This window comes from Lampetra planeri, chromosome 48, assembly GCF_965212315.1.
Source record: "Lampetra planeri chromosome 48, kcLamPlan1.2.h2, whole genome shotgun sequence".
Taxonomy (NCBI): Eukaryota; Metazoa; Chordata; class Hyperoartia; order Petromyzontiformes; family Petromyzontidae; genus Lampetra; species Lampetra planeri.
This window is the reverse complement of record NC_136154.1, coordinates 6,489,496-6,508,858: the sequence shown is the minus strand read 5'-3', so window position 1 is coordinate 6,508,858 and position 19,363 is coordinate 6,489,496. Positions and strand designations below refer to the sequence as shown.

The 19,363-nt window shown below is 52.9% G+C and overlaps 1 protein-coding gene across 1 annotated transcript in view; it reads right to left on the bottom strand.

The window, feature by feature from the left end:
* Positions 1-18,890, bottom strand: part of LOC144733732 (IgGFc-binding protein-like) — a 34,561-nt gene extending 15,671 nt beyond the window's left edge. The window contains exons 1-15 of the mRNA XM_078615755.1: positions 18,813-18,890; positions 17,144-17,420; positions 16,345-16,580; positions 15,590-15,707; positions 14,651-14,834; positions 14,122-14,408; positions 11,288-11,496; positions 9,927-10,077; positions 9,450-9,541; positions 7,595-7,732; positions 6,554-6,855; positions 5,316-5,593; positions 3,838-4,040; positions 2,529-2,673; positions 1,037-1,287 (exon numbers count right to left, since the gene is read on the bottom strand). Coding sequence (XP_078471881.1) covers positions 1,037-1,287; positions 2,529-2,673; positions 3,838-4,040; positions 5,316-5,593; positions 6,554-6,855; positions 7,595-7,732; positions 9,450-9,541; positions 9,927-10,077; positions 11,288-11,496; positions 14,122-14,408; positions 14,651-14,834; positions 15,590-15,707; positions 16,345-16,580; positions 17,144-17,420; positions 18,813-18,890 — 2,949 coding nt within the window. The remainder of the gene's footprint in view (positions 1-1,036; positions 1,288-2,528; positions 2,674-3,837; positions 4,041-5,315; positions 5,594-6,553; positions 6,856-7,594; positions 7,733-9,449; positions 9,542-9,926; positions 10,078-11,287; positions 11,497-14,121; positions 14,409-14,650; positions 14,835-15,589; positions 15,708-16,344; positions 16,581-17,143; positions 17,421-18,812) is intronic.
* Between the last annotated feature and the right edge of the window lie 473 nt (positions 18,891-19,363).

Below are 19,363 nucleotides of genomic sequence, written 5' to 3'. Positions count from 1 at the left end.
AGTTGTTACAGTATGTGCAGTCCCCCTTCTTAAGAGGGGGACCACCAGGGCATCCTTCCAATCCTGAAGAATCCATCCAGTGATCCAGACTTTTATGATCATGTCATACAGGGCTGTCTGCGCCGAAATACCACCCTCCCTCAGCATTTCGCTTGGGAGATCATGTCTGCCCGGTGCTTTGCCTGGTCTCTGACTCTGGATCACCTTCTGTGCTTCGTCACCCTACTTCTTCCAATATTTGAGGCACTGCAGCCCGAGCAGGTTCATCCCCACTTTGCCCCATGATGTTTTCCAGGCTGAGGGATTCCCCTTCCACAAGACCTCACAGAAATGCTCAGCAAATCTGCAAACCTGTTCCTGGGGGTTGGTAATCGGATCACCTTTCTTTCCGCTAATGATGGTGATAGGTGTGGTGCTGCAAGTTACTTTTTTGATAGCGTTAAAGAGTGATCGCAGGCTACTAGACTGCCTCTCCTCAGCAACCCGCGACAGCCACACATCCTTGCAGTGCCGCACGGCTCTCCGAACCTCCGAGCAAAGGCGGCGGTAAGCCTCCTCATTCTCCGACGCAGGATGTCGTAGACAGTAGGAGTGGGCCTGTCGCTCTTTCTCAGCCAGCCTGAACACCTCCTCCATCAGCCAGGGTCGCTGGGGAGGTTTTTGACCGTGTCCCCAAAGCAGCCATTCCCAGCTGCATGAGACACAGTCCAAAAACTCACCCATTTCTCCTCGGCATCAGGAGGAGGGGGGAGGACGATGCCAACCCCAGCCGCAAGAGATGATGAAATTCTAACTGCCAACTTTTATCGGCTCGCTGAGACCAGGCCACTGTGGGTTTGATCGGGGTCCCCGATGTACACCCGCCACCAGAGTGGAAGAATGGCAGCGGCCTCTCACAGGTGAAGTTCAACACACGCATGCGCAAACACACGTGTACATGCATCACCGATCTACAATGGCCGTGCCCGACGTTTTCCCTTCCTGCCTGCCGTTTCTGCTACCCTACTTTGGTCCCCACCCCCCACCTCCAACTCACCAGGACGGCGCCACCGAACAGCAGCTTGACGTTGACGTCGCGGTCGAACCGCACCTCGACGGATCGCGTGTACGCCACGGCCGTGGAGCCGTACCGGTGCTCGTTCTGCACCAGGACGTGCCAAGCCGCCGGGCGAGGGCCCGCGTAGCCAGGGCCTGGCGCCGCCAGCGTGTAGGTGCAGATGCCCATGAAGTCGAAGTTCTTGCCGTCGAAGGTGGTGTAGTGCGGGTCGCCCGATGCGTGGCAGTGACCTGGGGGGGGGGGTTGTGGCGGTGGGCAGGACAATGGGTCGGGGTGGGAAGGTCAGCGCTACGCTGCGCTACGAGCGCGGCAGCCCGAATTCAATTCCCGCTCACGGTTATCACCGGCGACGATGATCTGAACCGGTACCTGGACGTACCCTTGGTCGACCTTGCCACAAATGAGGACTTAGTGCGATGTGTAAAAGCATTGGCACTGGGAAGACAAAGGCGGCCCTTGCGGGGTGTTGGTCACCCACCCCCTTGTGTGCCATTCTGGCCTTCATAGGTGCTGGATAACAGCACTTGCCCCAACAGTCTATTAAGGCTATCCGGGTGATCTTTGTCTTCTTGGTAGTAGCGGTGGTGGTAGCGGTGGTAGTGGTAGTAGCGGTGGTGGTAGTGGTGGTGGTGGTAGCAGTAGCGGTGGTAGCGGTAGTGGTGGTAGCAGTGGTGGTAGTGGTGGTGGTGGTAGCGGTGGCGGTGGTAGCGGTAGTGGTGGTAGCAGTGGTGGTAGTGGTGGTGGTGGTAGCGGGAGCGGTGGTAGCGGTAGTGGTGATAGCAGTGGTGGTAGCGGTGGTGGTGGTAGCAGTGGTTATAGCGGTGGTGGTGGTAGCAGTGGTGGTGGTAGTGGTGGTGGTGGTAGCGGTGGCGGTGGTAGCGGTAGTGGTGGTAGCAGTGGTGGTAGTGGTGGTGGTGGTAGCGGGAGCGGTGGTAGCGGTAGTGGTGATAGCAGTGGTGGTAGTGGTGGTGGTGGTAGCAGTGGTTATAGCGGTGGTGGTGGTAGCAGTGGTGGTGGTAGCGGTGGTGGTGGAAGCGGTGGTGGTGGTAGCGGTGGTGGTAAGAGGAGAATGGGGAGCGGCGGTGTAGCGATTTGCGAGTTGCACTACGAACCCGGCGACTCGAGTTCGATTCCCGCTCACGACGAGATGTTAACCACCTCGCGTGGTATGCCTAGGGGAGACCTAAGAAAGGTTTAGATGGGGTGCCACCGTGGCTAGGAGATGTTACCTCCCTTCGCTTGGTGTGCAGGAGGTCGTGGGTTCGAACCCAGACTCTGACGATGCCAGCTGCTGCTGTATATTTGGAGTCTGCGTCTCTCTATCATCATGATCATGGTAGCTATGATATGTTAACTACCTCCCTGGTATACAGGAGGTCATCATGAGTTGGCATCATTGTCATCATCATCATCAACTTCGTCATCATCATCATCGTCATCATCATCGTCATCATCGTCATTATCATCTCACCCGCGATGGCGTCGCAGCCGGTCTTGCCCCCCTCCAGCACGGCGCAGACGTAGAACTCGGGGCAGGCGAACGCATGGCAGTCGATGCCCCCCACGTCACACAGGCACGAGCTCGTGCAGTCGTCTGAGATGAACGACTCCCCCACCTGCCACCGAGGGAGGACACCGGTGAAACGATGGGGGGGGACGGGGGGGAGGTGGGCAGGGGGGGGCAGGGGGGGGGCAGGTGGGGGGAGGACCCGGGGGGGGAGGGGGGCCCACACCTCCATCTGTCAATTTCCACACGATGATGACGATAGAGGACATCAGCCACTTGGTTGAGCTGATTTGCTCTTTGGTTCTTGCGGTAAAGTCGCGGGTTCTAACAACACAGTTACGGAACATCCTCCTGTGTCTGAGTCAACGTGTGCCAGGTGATCTCATGGTTACAACTAGGCCTCGGCAAGGTAAGGTAAAAGTTTGAAGGTAAAAACAACGAGCATACCTTTACCCTACCTTTTACCTTACCACAATACAATCACTCTACCCTACCTTTTACCCTTTAGCAGGTAAGGTAAACGGTAAATAGTAAAAAAGCAACGTGCCTACCTTTACCCTACCTTTTACCCTTACCTCATACAAATTACACGATTACAGGGTAATTACTGGGGTACTACACATGAAAAAGGTTTATAACGGTAAATGCTATAGGTAGAGCGCTTTATTCATATAGACTACTCTCGATGATTCCAATTTTACACGCTTTCTTTTAACTCACTCTGTTGTTGTCGTTATTGTTGTTGTTGTATCCTCAAATCTTGTAACTCAATTTTAACCCACTTCCTAATGTGGTATCGACTGCAAACTTGGTATACTTATGTCATACTGATGACAACACTATATCACTGTATATCATTTAAAATATATATATTTTTTACATTATTTTGTATATGTTATTTTTCGGCTTGGGTCTAATTGTCCACGCTCAACCAACGTTGGCTGTAAAGCACCACAGTCCCTTACTTCCTGGAGTCGTGGAGTTCTGCCATTACTAGTACATTTAATAAAAGCGTGTTTTTATTAAATATTACTTATTAAATGGAGGCCACGGACTGCGCCACGGACTGCGCCACGGAGCTTTTAGCGGTAATACTTCGCGCTAACTTTACCCTACCGGGTAATTCTTCCGAGCTACCTTTACCCTACCCTTTACCTTACCCCTTAGCATGTCGACACCATTACCTTTACCCTTTTACCCGGTAAAAAGGGTAAATTACCTTACCTTGCCGATGCCTAGTTACAACAACAACCCGCAGTAGGCAGTGCATCACCTTGTAGTACTTGTTTTTGTAGAGGCAGCCGCACTGGTCGGCCAGCACGCAGGCGTCGTCCTCCAGGACGTAGCCGATGTGGCAGACGCAGCCCTCAACGCAGTCTCCCTGGCACTGGCCCTCGATGGCGCCGTCCACACACGACATGGGGCACGGCGGAGCGCAGTACGAGTAGTGGCTGTTGGCGGGGCACTGCGGGACGGCTGTGGGCGGCAGAGGAGTGGTTGGGTGAGTGAACGGGTGAGTGGGTGAGTTGGTGGGTGGGTGCGTGAGTGGGTGGGTGGGTGAGTGGGTGGGTGAGTGAACGGGTGAGTGGGTGAGTTGGTGGGTGGGTGGGTGGGTGGGTGGGTGAGTGAGTGGGTGGGTGGGTGAGTGGGTGGGTGGGTGAGTGAGTAGGTGAGTGAGTGGGTTGGTGAGTGGGTGGGTGAGTGGGTGAGTTGATGGGTGGGTGGGTGGGTGAGTGAGTGAGTGGGTGAGTGAGTGAGTGAGTGAGTGAGTGAGTGGGTGGGTGGGTGAGTGGGTGGGTGGGTGAGTGAGTGAGTGAGTGGGTGAGTGGGTGAGTGAGTGGGTGGGTGGGTGGGTGAGTGGGTGGGTGAGTGGGTGGGTGAGTGAGTGGATGAGTGGGTGGGTGAGTGAGTGGGTGGATGGGTGAATGAGTGGGTGGATGGGTGAGTGAGTGGGTGAATGAGTGAGTGAATGGGTGAGTGAGTGGGTGAATGGGTGAGTGAGTGGGTGAATGGGTGAGTGAGTGGGTGAATGGCTGACAGAGAGTGAAAGATGAGGATAAGCCAGCCTAAATATTTCCAACTGGAACAGATGTTCCTTTAAAGGGGTCCAGGCTTTGCAAACATAGATAAGGGATGGTATAACTGTGTCCAAGAACCTGCAACTTCGAATGGAGTGACAGGCCAGGTAACTTCCACACAGCGAAACATAGCTTTTAACGAAATAAAGGCACTCATCTGATTCGGAGTGAGACCTCTGCTGTGAAAAGTCCTGGCAAGCAGATGTAAAAAAAACGCCTCTAGATGGGGATTTTTGGAATTTCCTTTAGTTCAGTCCCTTCTGTTAGCAGTGGCATGAGCCAGCCGTTTCGCTAACCTTTGGACGATGTGTTCACACAGCTGGCTCAGGTGAGCATCGAAGGGAGAGCAGTGATTTTAATATGTAGGTTTTTACGACCAATATTAATAGAGGGTTTGGGTTCGATAACGTAACTATAAATGTATCGTTAAACCAGCCACCACCTGATACAGCGAATTAGTAAAGTTTCTCAAGTAAAGAAAACATGCTGATTCGTTACTAGTACAGCACACTGGTGTGTTAGAGAGTAAACCCACAACATTTACAATCAAGTACGATGTTTTGCCGGTAATTACAACAACCAACATAATCAGGCGACAGCCGGATTTGTGGAGAAATCCTCCTGTTTCTGTTGTAAATATTATGGAGAGCCGAGATGTCGGCCCAACACTCACGGCAGAGGGCTGGACTCCGCCATGCTTCAACGGGAGCCCCGGCCTTAACACAGGCCGCGAAGTAGGCTTCCAGGGCCTTGCAGAGGACGTTGTCGGCAAAGTTCAGCAGCACCATGTCGAAGACGCAGTTGTCAATGTATGGCATGGGGTCGACGAGCGCCAGGCACGAGCCGAAGATGCCCGCAACGTCATTGAGGATCCCACACGAGTCTTTCTGCTGGGCCTGGTTGACGGCATTGGCATCAAGAACCACAGCTCTGCCGGTGTCGTCAAAACCTCTGCACGACCCAAAAGCCACCGGGAGGGAGAGAGAGAAAAATAAATAAGAGGGCTGTCACCGGCGAAAATGCCGTAACACAACACAACTTTTCACCGTGGCCACTTCACGCCCCATGGCAGCGAAGGGCAATGGGAGCGACTCTGCAGTCCAATTTCAGGGCTAGCGCAGGCTTTTGCAATGTTTTGGATTTGGCTTAACGTTGGCTTGACCTAGTGCAGGCTCTGCATCGTCTAAAGTCTAATGCATTTGGTAATAGACATAGCCAGCACAGACTGTGATTTTTCTCAGGCCTATAATAGGTTCTGCATTGTCTTAGGTGTAACGCTGATTATTTTTGGCCTAGCACAGGCTGTCTGTAGTCGTAAGCCTAATTAATGTGGTGCTGAATCTATTGCAGGTTCCCACTTTGCCTCAGGTGCAATGCCTCCTAGGCTAAAGATTTTGACATTGGGTCTGGTATTGTCGTAGGTCTCACACATTTGGCGTCTGGCCTCATATAGGCTCCCCATTGCCTTCAGGGGAATGCATCCATAAGTTGGCTGAGTACAAGTTATTGTTACAGGTAGCAGTTGCCAACCCTGAGAACACAAAAATGGGATATATCAGGGAAAACATAAGAATATCCCACAATACCAAACAAGGGGAGTACTCCACGTGAACTCACGGTCTTGAGTGGTGCATGATTATGCAACTGACAAGAAAACGTTGGACTTTTAATGCCAGGTTGGAAAGATCTGCAGGTGTCCAATGATGGCCCATTCAAAAACACAAGATGATCCAGAAAGGGGGGGGGGGGTGCGGGGATGGGGGAAAAGGACAGCTTGGCAATGCTATTCCCAGGCCTAGTCCATTCACCATCGGGCCCAACACAAGCAAATGCTGAAGCCACGCGAAATGTGACATTATACAAGCCGGGCAAGCGAGGCTTATTCGTTTTCGTGAGACCACTGTAGCTCACGTGTCGATGATGCCCGGCTCCTCCACCTTCCAGCTGTTGCCGAAGTCGGAGGCGTTGGGCGTCTGCGAGCCGTCCGGGCGCATGAAGTCGTCGGCAGGGAAGCCGTCCATATTGCCGCAGAGGCCGCAGAGTGACGCCACAAAGATGGTTGGCAGCTTGACGCTCGCGCGGTATATTCCGTCGTAGAGGGCCTCGAGGCCGAAGTCGGCCAACACACGCATGTAGTGGCCGGAGCGAGTCACCGAAAACTCCTGGCCATTGCTGTTGTAGTAGAACGGCAGGTTCAGGCTCACGCCATTCAGCTGCAAGGGGAGAGGTAAGGCGAAGCGAGGATGGACGACGAGTGTCAGCGGGGGCTCTCTATCAGACCACGCCCGTCGTTCACTCGTCATGGGGGGTTTTCCGCCGCTCGAGTGGACGACGGTGTGGCGCACCGTTTTCAACTTGTTGGCAGCCCTAAGTCAATTGCGTAAATTCCGCCTGGCCATGACGGGACGCAAATAGTTCACGCAGAGCAAAAAAACGGTGGGCCTCACACGCAGGGGTGGCTCCACGTTTTAGTTCAACTGTGTAGGAAAGACGCCAATGCGACGATCTAAGCCCCGACTGAGGTTTAAGCCCACAGTTGTATCTGATTGAGAGTTGGGCGCTTTTTGACTATGAATCTAAACATCACAATCACTGTTAAAATTGCATGCATGGAAGGGTTCGTTAAATTCTTGGGGAGGCATCGCGCAGCAGGCAATGTTGAGGGGGGGGGGGGAGGTTGGGGTGGTGAGACACGGAGAGGAAACCCACACATGAGGAGACAGAGAGAGAGGCGGATAAGGTGACAAGTAAGTGACAGAACACCAGGAGGAGACACAGGGGGAAAAGGAGCATAAGAACAAGAAAGCGACATGAATGACAAACTGGGCAGAATAAAATCTCCACAAAGGAATGAATAGAACAGAGAGCAGCAGGAGATATGGTGGAGGAGACATCGACGAGGAGACACGACACGAAGGGGCGTGCAGAATCAGAGCGACTTGCGGCACTCACGAAGACGTTGGAGCCGGCCGCGAGCATCACCCGGTACCCGTAGATGTCGACGAGGACCTCACGCGTGTACGCTACATCCCAGTTGACCGGACGGTTCTCATTCTTCACCTTCACGCTCCAGTCGGCGCCCGAGCACGGCTGCAAAGGCAAACGTCCCCCACGTAGCCTTAAGCAGCTTGTTGGGGCAAGCGCTGTTGTCGTGTTGTTTGCTGCGAGCGGGAATCGAACCTCGGGTGGTAGACACGGTTCGCTGTGCAGCGCGCTAACTGCTGTGCTACTGCTCCTCACACGCACAAAACACTGACAAAGATCCCCTGTGCAGCCTTAACAGATGCTGTTAGCGAAGTAGCAGCACCTATGAAGGCCGGAATGGTACACGGGGATGGGTGGCCAGCATCACGCCCTATGCGCCTTTGTCTCCCCAGAGGCGTATTTTACTACACACTGCTACATCACATCGTTCTTTTAGGCTGAGTCGACCTAGGTGAGGCCCAGAACTGATGCACATAATTGTCACTGGTGTTGGCCTTGAGAAGGAATCGAACTCGGGTCTGCCGGGTTTGTAGCGCAGCGCACTAACCGTTATGTTGCCGCTCCCATGCATACATACAGGAAGTCCTCATTTAATATGCTAGTCGTAGCGGTAGTAGATGCGTTCCTAAAAAGTGCCGAATGAAGCTAAAACAATTTCCCCATAAGTAATGTGACGATAAAGTTTGGCGAGATACGATGTACCACGAAGCTCGCCGTGCGGTGAGATGGCGGGACTAATAACTGAGGGTACTCCGCCGCGTTACTGTATAATTCCACATACTATATTACTACGCATACTGTATCATTCCACGTACTCTACTATTTTGCGTTACTGTATCACTCTGTGTTAAAGTATCACTTGCCGTTACTGTAACATTTGCCGTTACTGTATGATTTCCACGTACCGCATCACCGTACCGCTCAGCCGCGCAGCTCAAGAAACAAGTTCGTCGTCGACTGCTCAGAAACCATGTTATAACGTAGCGGCGCGTTCTGCGTTGCAATGGAGTGGTCATTAACGCGTTATAACGGAGCGCGCGTTCTGTGACATAAGCCTTGCCCAACGGAAGAAGAACCCACGTTTGCTTAGCGAAAACGCATGGCGGCGGTGTGAAAACCGCTGCCACGCGTTAAAGTGGGGGACTTACCGGTGGCCAAGGGGAGTAGTTAGGATGGGAGTTAGTCACTGCTCTGCGTGGCTTATACTGACGGCAAGTTCACTGGGGGCGTGTCGGTGCACCTTTTGGCGTTATGTGGTCCAACACCATGTGAGACTAGGCTCTAAGGAAAGCTGTCACGGGTGTGGACCAATCAACTTTAAGGACAGTGCATACATTATCAGAGTTATGTTTTTGTTTGCATTATGACTGCAGGTATTGTGGTCTATGCAAACATGACTCTTGTAAAAAAGGTGTCAGTTTTGTTGCCAGATTAAAGGGTAAAAAACCAATTATCATATTTTTTACTGGCAAATGAGGTTCCAATGGCGTGTAGGTTACTTTGTTCGGAAGCTTTTGTGAGGTGCACTTACCCTCCTCCGATAAAACCCCCCTCACGTTCCCGCTGCTCACCGTCTCTACGTGTGTGGGGCAGTGAGCGCCAATCTCCTCCCCTTTCTCAGAGGCCCCCAGGAGCACTGAATTGGGACTTTGGTTGTCCCGCGGAAATTTTCTGTTACCCCTTCCTTCCCTCGTTACGCTTCGTGCCTTTTCACCGGGCTCTTGTAAAGTAGAAAATATAAAAAAAAGGTGAAGGACTTTACGTAGACATGTTCATTTTACGCACACCCTTCGAGTACGAACGCGCAGGCCACGGGTCTCACCTGCGTGAGCACGTACGTGTACGTGCCCTGGAATTTGAACTTGCGTCCGTCAAACGTCGAGTAGTGGGGGTCGCCCCACGCGGTGCACTCCACTGGTGAGACACAACGCAGAGCTCATGGTCATCGACGGGAATACGGACGGCGACTCCTTTACTTATGAACATTCGACTTACGGACTTTCAGAGATACGAACAAACCCGTCCGTAATGTTGTATATTGGGGTGACTTTAGCTGTAGTTATTCACGTGTAACTTGGGGTGACTATAGCTGTAGTTATTCACGTAACTTGGGGTGACTTTGGCTGTAGATATTTAGATAACTTTGGGTGACTATAGTTGTAGATCCTCACGCAATCTGGGGTGACTTTTGGCTGTAGTTACCCACGTAACTTGGGGTGACTGACGTATCTCGGAATTACCATGGCCATCGGTGACCCCGTGTGTATGCTTTAGGCTGACCGCGGCTGCAGTGACTCACAGATCTTGGGATGGCAGCCGTAGTGTCCCTGGGGCCCGGCGCCGCAGTAGTTCAGGGTCAGGTCACAAGGGTTCTTCTGGCACTGGATGTTGCCCGAGGACACGCACGTGCACTGAGCGGAGCAGTCCTTCTTCCAGAAGATCTCCTTCACCTGACGGCCACACGAGGATCGGACGTATGTGTGTGAGTGGAGTGGAGCGGCAGTGTAGCGGTTAGCGTTATGCTGCGCTACGAACCTGGCCAGCCGAGTTCGATTCCCGCTCACGGCCAACACCATTGGCGATTATATGGACCGGTCCTGGGCCTCCACTAGGTCAACTCAGCCTCAAATGAGTACATGGTGCGGTGTGTAAAACATCACCACTCGGGAGACAAAGGCGGCCGTGCGTGGTGTTAGCCACCCACCTCCTGGGGTGCCTTGCCGGCCCTCAAAGGTGCTCGCTAACAGCACTTGCTCCAACATTCTGTTAAGGCTATACGGGGGGAACTTGTTTTTGCGTGTTGAACTTTTTTTGCATCGTTCGTAGCCAACCGTGCTAATTGGAGGTGCAAGGGAAGAACAACTAACTAAACACAACAACAAAAATAAGTTCTAAAGAAATTATTATAGCAATGTTGTTTAGCGGTGTAGTGTATAATGTAATGTATAGTAGTGTAGTGTATAGTAATGTAGTGTGGAGTAGTGTAGTGTATCGTAGTGTATAGTGTAATATATAGTGTAGTATATAGTAGTGTGTATGTTTAACTTCTTTCACACCGTATGTAGCCAACCGTGCTAATCGGAGGTGCGGTGTTAATCGGAGGATCGTGCATCATTGGCATTTTTGACAATGTCACGATTGCCCCTTGCCATCTTCTAGACCATCCATTGACTCGTCCCTGCCCTACCTCTCCTCTCTCATCTCACTCTAATCCCCTCCACACACACACACTCTCCTACCTCTCCTCTCTCATCTCACTCTACTCCCCGCCACACACACACACTCTCCTACCTCTCCCTCTCATCTCACTCTACCTTCCTCTTCCATACACTCTCTGCTTCAGAAACCAAGGCTTTCTGTCTAAGTCCTCTGTCAAGGTTCGATCATTCTCCACTGCTGTCCTCCATCACTTGGAATTCCTTCCATCCAGAATTCCGTGCTGTCGACTCCTTGCCCCTGTTGAAGTCCAAGATCAAAATCTTCCCAATTTTTAAAGGCCGACAAACCGACCGCCTCTTTCTCTCTCTCTATAAGAACAGGTATCTTGCTTTCTCTATAGCGTCTTCATGAGTGATGAGACGGCAACCATTCCCTTGTTACCCCAGTCCCATATCCCCCCAACCCGAGGTGGCAGGAACTCGCCGCGCTTGCCACGCTCACCTTGTAGTACTTGCCGTCGTCGTCCTTGCAACCGCACAACGCCGGGGCGACGCACTCATCCCCGTCCCACAAGTGGGTCGGGTCAAGGCACTCGCAGGTCTCGCCGCACGCGTCGGCGCAGTCCGCCGGGGCGTTGGGGTCGTAGCACGTGGCCGGGCACGCGTTACCGCAGTCCTTAAAGGCCGCGTTCGCTCCGCAGTCGATCTCTGCTGTGGTCGATGACGGGGGTTGGTGGGTGCGGGGGCGAGAGTCAGGGAAAGACGCACTCACAAAAGGGCAGACGGAACGGAGAGTGGGCGAGTGCCACGAGGATGTGCTGTGTGTGCGATGGGTGGATATGTGCGTGAGTGTGTATGCATGGGTGATGGGGGATATATATATATTATTTTAGTTGGCACAGCAGGGGGCACAGGTGGTGCATCGGGCAGTCATCTCAGTAAGTCGACCCATGGCATCTGATGGGTCTGCCCCGTGACCTCCTGCCAGCGGGCGTTCGACACTTCACGTGGCCTCAACGTGCACTTAGCCTGGCACAAGCGCCTGGTGACGTGACTGCCACGTAGTGGAGAATGGTGGTTGTTGTTGTTGTGATGGGGGAACTGCAGCTTAGCAGTTGGGGCGCTGCGCTGCGAACCAGGCGACCCGAGTTCGATTCCCGTTCACGGCCACCAACACCGGTGACGATTATTTGAACCGGTCTTGGGCCTCCCCATAGGTCGACTCGGCCTCAAATGAGTACCTCGTGTGGTATGTAGTAAACATCGTCACGAGGGAGCTAAAGGTGGCCAGGCTTGGCGCTGGCTACCCAACCCTTGCGTACTGTGCTGGCCTTCACCGGTGCTACTCGCTAACGGCACTGGCCCCAACAGTCTGTTAAAGACTACACGGGGATCTTTGTCTTTTGTGTGTGATGGGTGATAGTGTATGAGATGGAAGTCAATTGTGGAGAGGTTCATGCTTTGGATTACACTGAATAAATAATGCCCATTAAATAAGCAATTATAGTACGGTGGGTTTAAGAGGCCCATGTGGAGTATAAAGGCTGTCTAGTCCTGTTTAGTCCTCCTTGCTCACACACGTGGTTGGTCTATTGAGCAGTAGTGACCAGGGGCAGGGGGACCTCCACAGAGGGGGTGCCAATCTGCTCCTTAACCTGGCCATGATGGCTGATGACATCACTTCCTGTTAGCACCAGGACAGAGCCAGGTTCTTACCCCAAAATAAGCCTGACCTTACACCCACCTCACCCTATCACTTCACGTATCTGTGTGTGTGCGTCACTGTATGTAGATGTCTGTGTGTGTGTGTTCGTGAAGGATGCTACCGGTCAGTTGGAGGCAGTCACCCTCCAATAAAAACTGAGGGAGAGGAGCAACGCTCACAACAACGAGCAGAGCGCTGGGCAGCTGAGATGCAGCAAGTTGGAACAGTAGGGGGTATAGCTGGTGCATCTACCAGTGATCTCAGTCAGCCAACCCATGACAGTTGGGTCTGTCCCGTGACCTCCTGTCAGCGAACCTGCGACACTTCACGTGGCCTCAACATGTACCTGGTCTGGCACAGGCGCCGTGGTGACGTCACCATCACTTAGTGGTGAATAGCGGGTATTGATTGGTATTATTTGTGTGTTGTCTGTGTGAGAGACACTCTGCCTAGAGTAAGGTGGATCTAAGGGGCCTACGTGAAGTATAAAGACTGTCTAATCCTGGTTGCTCACACATGTGGTTGGTCTATTGAGCTGCAGTGACCAGCAGAATGGGTCCTCCACAGGGGGGCATAAATTTGCACTTTAATCTGGGCATGGTGGCTGACGACATTACTTCCTGTTAGTACCAAGACCGAAAAGGCCTTTAACCCTCACGTAGGCCTCTTAACCCCACCCTATCCTTCAATATTTACTCTTGAATAATGAACCAAAAAAAATCTATCCTACACTCACAACACAGCCATTGGGTGTCTCCCTGGGTGTCTTTCTGTCTGGCAGTCTACCCCAAAATCAGCGGTGGAAATTAAAATATTTTTGGTGCTTTCGTTAAAGTCACGCCTGATTAAGACCGCTTTTGTTGCGATCGAAACGTCGTGGTTTTTTCTTTTATTATTTTCAATGTATTAGTTTAAAAAAATAGAATTTCACAAGAATATTTATTTATTTATTTATTACTTTTATTTTATATATATTTTTTCTATCTACGTGACTTTACCGAAAGAACCAAGAATATCAATGCCTGCAGTCACGAAAGTTTTAAGTCGGAAATAAAAATGCCTATTCATCCCGAAGCCCATAGCCAGCCATAGTCACTGCCGTCCCCCCCCCCCCCCAATTGGCCAAACAGCACCCTCTTTAGGGGTGGGAAGTGTTCGCAGAAGCAGCAGTATGCACGTGTCCAGTGTTGTTTTATTAGAAGTTTCAGTGTTGGTGGTGGTGTACCGCGATGCATCGTCACATTTCCCCAAATCACTTACCACCATCTCCCCCCACGACCCCCGCCTGTCGCCAGGGTAACTCAACCCCGTTACCTGCCCAGGGCCAGATTATTTAGGCCTAAGTCAAGTAAGCTACAGTTGAAGGGCTTCAGAATGTGGCTTGCCGTCGAACAAAGACGGTCACGAAGTGCCAGCCAAATACTCTTAAACGCATGGAATTGAAAATCTGGAGGACCCAGGGAAAAATCCACACGACCACGTAGAGAGAAACATGCAAACTCCAAATAAACAGCAGGCGTCAGGGTCAGGATCTAACCAACAACCTCCTGTATACCAGGCAAGGAAGTTAACATCTCCTAGCCACCATGACACCCATAACCCCCCCCCCCCTTCCTTCCCGGGGCACCTACCGCACTTGGTGGCATTCCTCCAGTTTGCCGCGAAGGCAACGCCCTCGCCATTGCAAGCCCTCACGTAGCCCTGCACTGCCTGGCACAGGACGGCCACGTCCAGCTTGGCGAGCACGAGGTCGTAGACGCAGTCGGCGTGGTGGGGCACCGGGTCCACGACGGCAAAGCACGGGGCCAGGGGGCTCGCCGGGTCGCTCAGGAGACCGCACTTGTCACCGAAGCCCGCCTTGATTTTGAGGAAGTGGTCTAGGGAGGCGTTGGCCGAGACACCCGTGTCGCTGCACCCGCTGAAAGGGGCGAGAGGCGCGTGAGGTGAGGTGCGTGGTGCGTCGGCGGGGAATGCACAAGCGAGCGGGTTCGTAGCGCGCGGTGGCGTACGTGCCTCCGCTGCGTTGGCTTTTCGCTGCTTTGCTCTCCGTGACGACGGTAACAAGAACAAACTCGACGGGAGTCTCTGCGTGTACGTAATATTTTTTTGACCGCGGATCGGACGCCAATGTTCGATGGGGGGAAACTCTCGCCCTCGCACCTCTCGCTGACGGCCTTCTCCTGCAGCTCCCAGCTGTTGCCGAACTCGGCGGCGCTCGCCGCCAGCGTGCCGTTGGGGGTCATGAAGTCATCGCTGGGGTCGTTGTTCCAGAGGCCGCAGAGGCCGCACGTGGCGGCGGCGTAGACGTCCTTGTTGAGGAGGTGGACGCGCACGCGGCTCATCCCTGCACGCGGCAGTGCCGAAGAGAATCAGTGGGGGTGGGGGGGGGTTGGTGAGCTGCCTCTCGTCCGATAGTGATACAAATGTAATTTGGAATAAAAAAATAGGCATCACAGATTCACAAATATTTGCCAAGGATAATACAATGCTAGCGAATTAGGGGTGGGGTTGGGGTTAAGAGGCCTTTTTTTTGTCCTGGTGCGAACAGGAAGTGATTCATCAGCGACCATGCATGTGTGCATGTACGTTGGACTTCTTTCGCACCGTACGTAGAAATGAGATTTCAATCTAGATGACTTAAAAGTGCATAGCTCCTGTGGCTTGCTAATATCGGAAGGAAGAGCGTTCCGGACGCCCGTAGAAGCGCATCTACGACCAGGTTGAGGAGCAAATTGGTGCCCTCTGATAGAGGCCCCCTGCTGCTGGTGACTGCAGCTCAAGAGACCGACCACGTGTGTGACAAACGACAGACTAAACAGGCTTTATACCCCACAAAGGCCTCTTAGCCTTATCCTATGATAGGCAGTGCCTCTCACAGGGTAATGCACACACACACACACGCATTTTTGAACTCCACTTAGCCCTACAAGCCGAGTAAATAATTAAATCTCACGTTTGTAACAAAAACAATAACAAAAAACGCCTTTTCAGGGACGTGGCTGTGATGCAGGGCATGTCGAGTCGCTCAGAGGCTCTTCGGCAAGCGCCGCGGCGAAAAGGGCCGAGGCAAAAGAAACAAACCTCGCTGAATAACCTCACCATTGTACTCGACTTTCAAGAAGGCGCCGGTGTTGAGCTCGAAGTACTCGCCGGACTTGGTGATGCGGAAAAGCTCAGCGGGGTGGTAATACGGCACGTTCACCGCCACGCCGTCAAGCTGCGGAAGCGAAGGGTGGGGGTATGCACAAACACCGCGACCGCGTGAACATCACCGCTGGGGAGACAAAGGCGGTCGGGCGTGGCACTGGCCACCCGCCTCACTACGTGTGCCGGAGTGCCGGCCTTCGTATGTGCTGCTACTCGCTAACAGTCTGGTCAGGCTACACGGGGGGACCTTTCATTTTTGTCCCTGTGCACGCACGCGCAGGTGACATGGGTTGACTGAGATAACTGGCTGAGGCACGACCTAGGCTTCCTACTGTGCAACTCACTCACTCACACACTCACCCACTGACACACAGACCCAGGTGCTATGGATTAATGAACGCGCCAGGCTGGATGACAGGAGGTCACGGGACAGACCCAGCAGGTGCCATGGGTTGATTGAGGTTACTGACAGATACATCACTTTTGCCCCCTACTGTGCCATCTCGCTACGTTGTATCTGCCTGGCGCTCTGCTCATTGTTGTGAGCGTCGCTCCCCAGCCCTCCGTCGTTGCTGGAGGGCGAACTGCCACCAACTGGCCCGGTCGAGTCATCCTTTCGCGAGCCTTCTCTCTCAAACACTCGCTCGCACGCCCACACACACACACGCAAGCACACACACGCATACGCACGCACGTGGCGCACGTACCCGGACTTTGTTGTCGCGGATGAAGGAGATGGTGTGGTTGTAGATTTCGGTGTGCACCTCACGCGTCCACGACACGCTGGCGTGCCGCCGGTGCTCGTTCTTCACCAGGATGCGCCACGGCACCGGCAGGTTGGAGATGCAGTTGGAGGCGAGGACGACGGTGCGCGTGCCCATGAAGTTGAAGTGGTTGCCGTCGAAGGAGCGGTAGTGAGGGTCGCCAACGCCATGGCACCACGCTACGGGCGGGCGATGAATGGGGTGCGATTACGGGCGGGTTTCCGAGGTTTAGAAAGGCGACGTCGCGTGGTTAATCTGTTGCACGGCAATGCCGCCATTTTTTAAAAGGTTACATGATCGTGCCCCTTCGTAAGGTTCCTGTCGCGCTGAAATCGGGTTGCCGTTCCTGGAGTTTCTGTTATCCAGCTCCCCCCGCCCCATTTTGCGATTGGTGTATTGTGCTTGCGTTGAGTTGCAATTGAAAACGAAAAAAAGTCACCTGATCTTTTTCCTTGTGCCTACAAGGCGCCTCGACACATTAGTGGATGGCGCCTTGCAAACAACCGTAAATTATTATTACTGCTATACACAAGACACGAAGGCGTTGCACAATGAAGAACAGACGACCACTGTCTCCTCATCCTCCACCTCCTGATCCTCATCCCCATCCTCCTCCCCCTCCTCCTATTCCTCCTCCTCATCGTCATCCCCCTCTCCCTCCTCCTCCCCCTCCTCCTCCTCTTCAACCCCCTCAACCTTCATCTTCCTCCTCTCCCTCCTCCTCCACCTCCGTGCCACTCACCGTAATAGACCTTCTTCAGTCGGAAGCGCCAGTCCTTCTTGACGCGCGCGTTCGTGTTGCTGACTCCTACGCCGCCGACGGCGCCCCTCATGGTGCCCTCGTCCACCGTGATGTAGTGCTCCACGCCTCTGTTGAAGATCGACGCCGGGGTCGTGAACTGCACCTGGGTGTTGCCCGGCAGCAGCGTGGCGCTCGTCCCGTCCACCTTGAAGACCTCGCGGTCGCCCCGCACCTCGAAGAAGCGGAAGAAGGCGCCACTCGCCGACGGAAGGGCGACCTGCGCGGGCGTGGTGGGCGGCCGGGATCAGCGGGGGTTAGCGGGAGGGGGTTATAGGTCAGGCCCAGTTCAGTGTGGGGTGGGAGAGGTGGGAAGGCTGTTGTTGAATTGGAGGTCACGGGACAGACTTGGGAGATAACCTCTCTTAGCCGACGGCCATTGGTTCCACGAGACTGGCCGTTAAGTGAGTTGGTCGTTAAGCGAGTATAGGACATGCACGTTAAAGGCTAAATTCGTTCCGGGAACATCTGAGGTCACCCCTTATTCATCCCCAAAAATGTTTACTTTATAATCTATAATGCAGATGTTTCTTGGGTTAAATTGCGTAAATTTCGAAATGTTGTGTCGTTAAACCCGCCACCACCCGACACAGCCAATTAGCAAGGTTTGTCACATAAACAGAATGTGCCAATTCGTTACTAGTACGGCACCACTGGTGTGTTGGAGAGCCAAGCCACACCATTTACAATCTGAGTACGACGTTTCGCCAGTAATTACAACGAGCATCATCAGGCGACAGCCAGATTTGTGGAGAAGTCCTGTTTTGTAAATATACTAACAAAATTATAAACACATAATATGAAAAGAAGCAAGGTTAATCAATGCATTCATTAATATTTACTGTAGCTACAATAGCTCGTCATTAACAGGGAAATGGTCGGTAAGTGAGCACATTGGGCTCTATGGAGGCACTACACTACACTATACACTACTATACATACACTACTATACACGACACTACTATACACTCCTATACACTACACAATTATATACACAACACATTAGGCTCTATGGAGGCCCGTCGTTAAGCGATTAGTCGTTACGGCCAATATCCGTGACAATTATCTGAATCGGTCCTGGGTCTCCCCTAGGTCAACTCAAATGAATACCTGATGCGGTGTGTAAACATCGCCACTGGGGAGACAAAGGTGGCCGGACGTGGTGCTGGCCACCCACCCCCTCGTGTGCCACAGTGCCGGCCTTCATAGGTTCGGCTCCTTGCTAACAGTACTTGCCCCTCCAGTCTGTTAAGGCTACACGGGGGGATCTTTGTTCGCGTGTGCACACACCAACCGCCATTCGCCACTAGGTGGCGGTGACTTCTCCACGGCGCATGCGCCAGGCTATGTGCACTTAAAGGCCACGCAAAGTGTTGAACGCCTGCCGGCAGGAGGTCACGGGACAGACCCAGCGGGTGCCATAGGTTCGACGGACCGAGTTGACTATTGGTCAATGCACCACCACCTGTGCCACCCCCCTCCCCCGCCACTGTGCCAACTTTGCTGCGTTTTATCCACCGCCCATTGCTGCTGGAGGGCAACTACCTCTAACTGCGACGGCAGCATCCTTCGCGAGCCTCCTCAAGTGCGCGCATGCCGCGCGCCCTATCACCTCTTTGTCGAAGGTGACGGTCCACTGGATGGCAACGTCGTTGCCAGAGGTGTTGTCGAAGCTGAATGAGATGGGCATGGAACCGGCTATGAGAGGGTTTTGGGGGGGGGGGGAATCCACAAAGAAGGTTATAACCCACAGCAGTAGTTGTTTTGATTTGGGGTTCGATCGCGTAAATATGAACGTGGTGTGGTTTAAATTCGCCCACCGTCGCCCGACGCAGCCAATCGGTGAGGATGTTTGCGTCACAGGAACAAAACGTGGCGCCAATTCGTTACTCGTTACAGCGCGACGCCGGTTGTTGTGTGTTGGAGAGTAAAACCCACTACAGGGTTTACAATTATGGTGTAGTGTATAGTTTAGTCTATAGTGTAGTATACTAGTTACAGCAGTACACTGGTTGTGTATTGGAGAGTGAAACCCACTTCAGCGTTTACAATTATAGTGTAGTTTATAGTGTAGTGTATAGTGTAGTATACTAGTTACAGCAGTACACTGGTTGTGTATTGGAGAGTGAAACCCACTTCAGCGTTTACAATTATAGTGTAGTC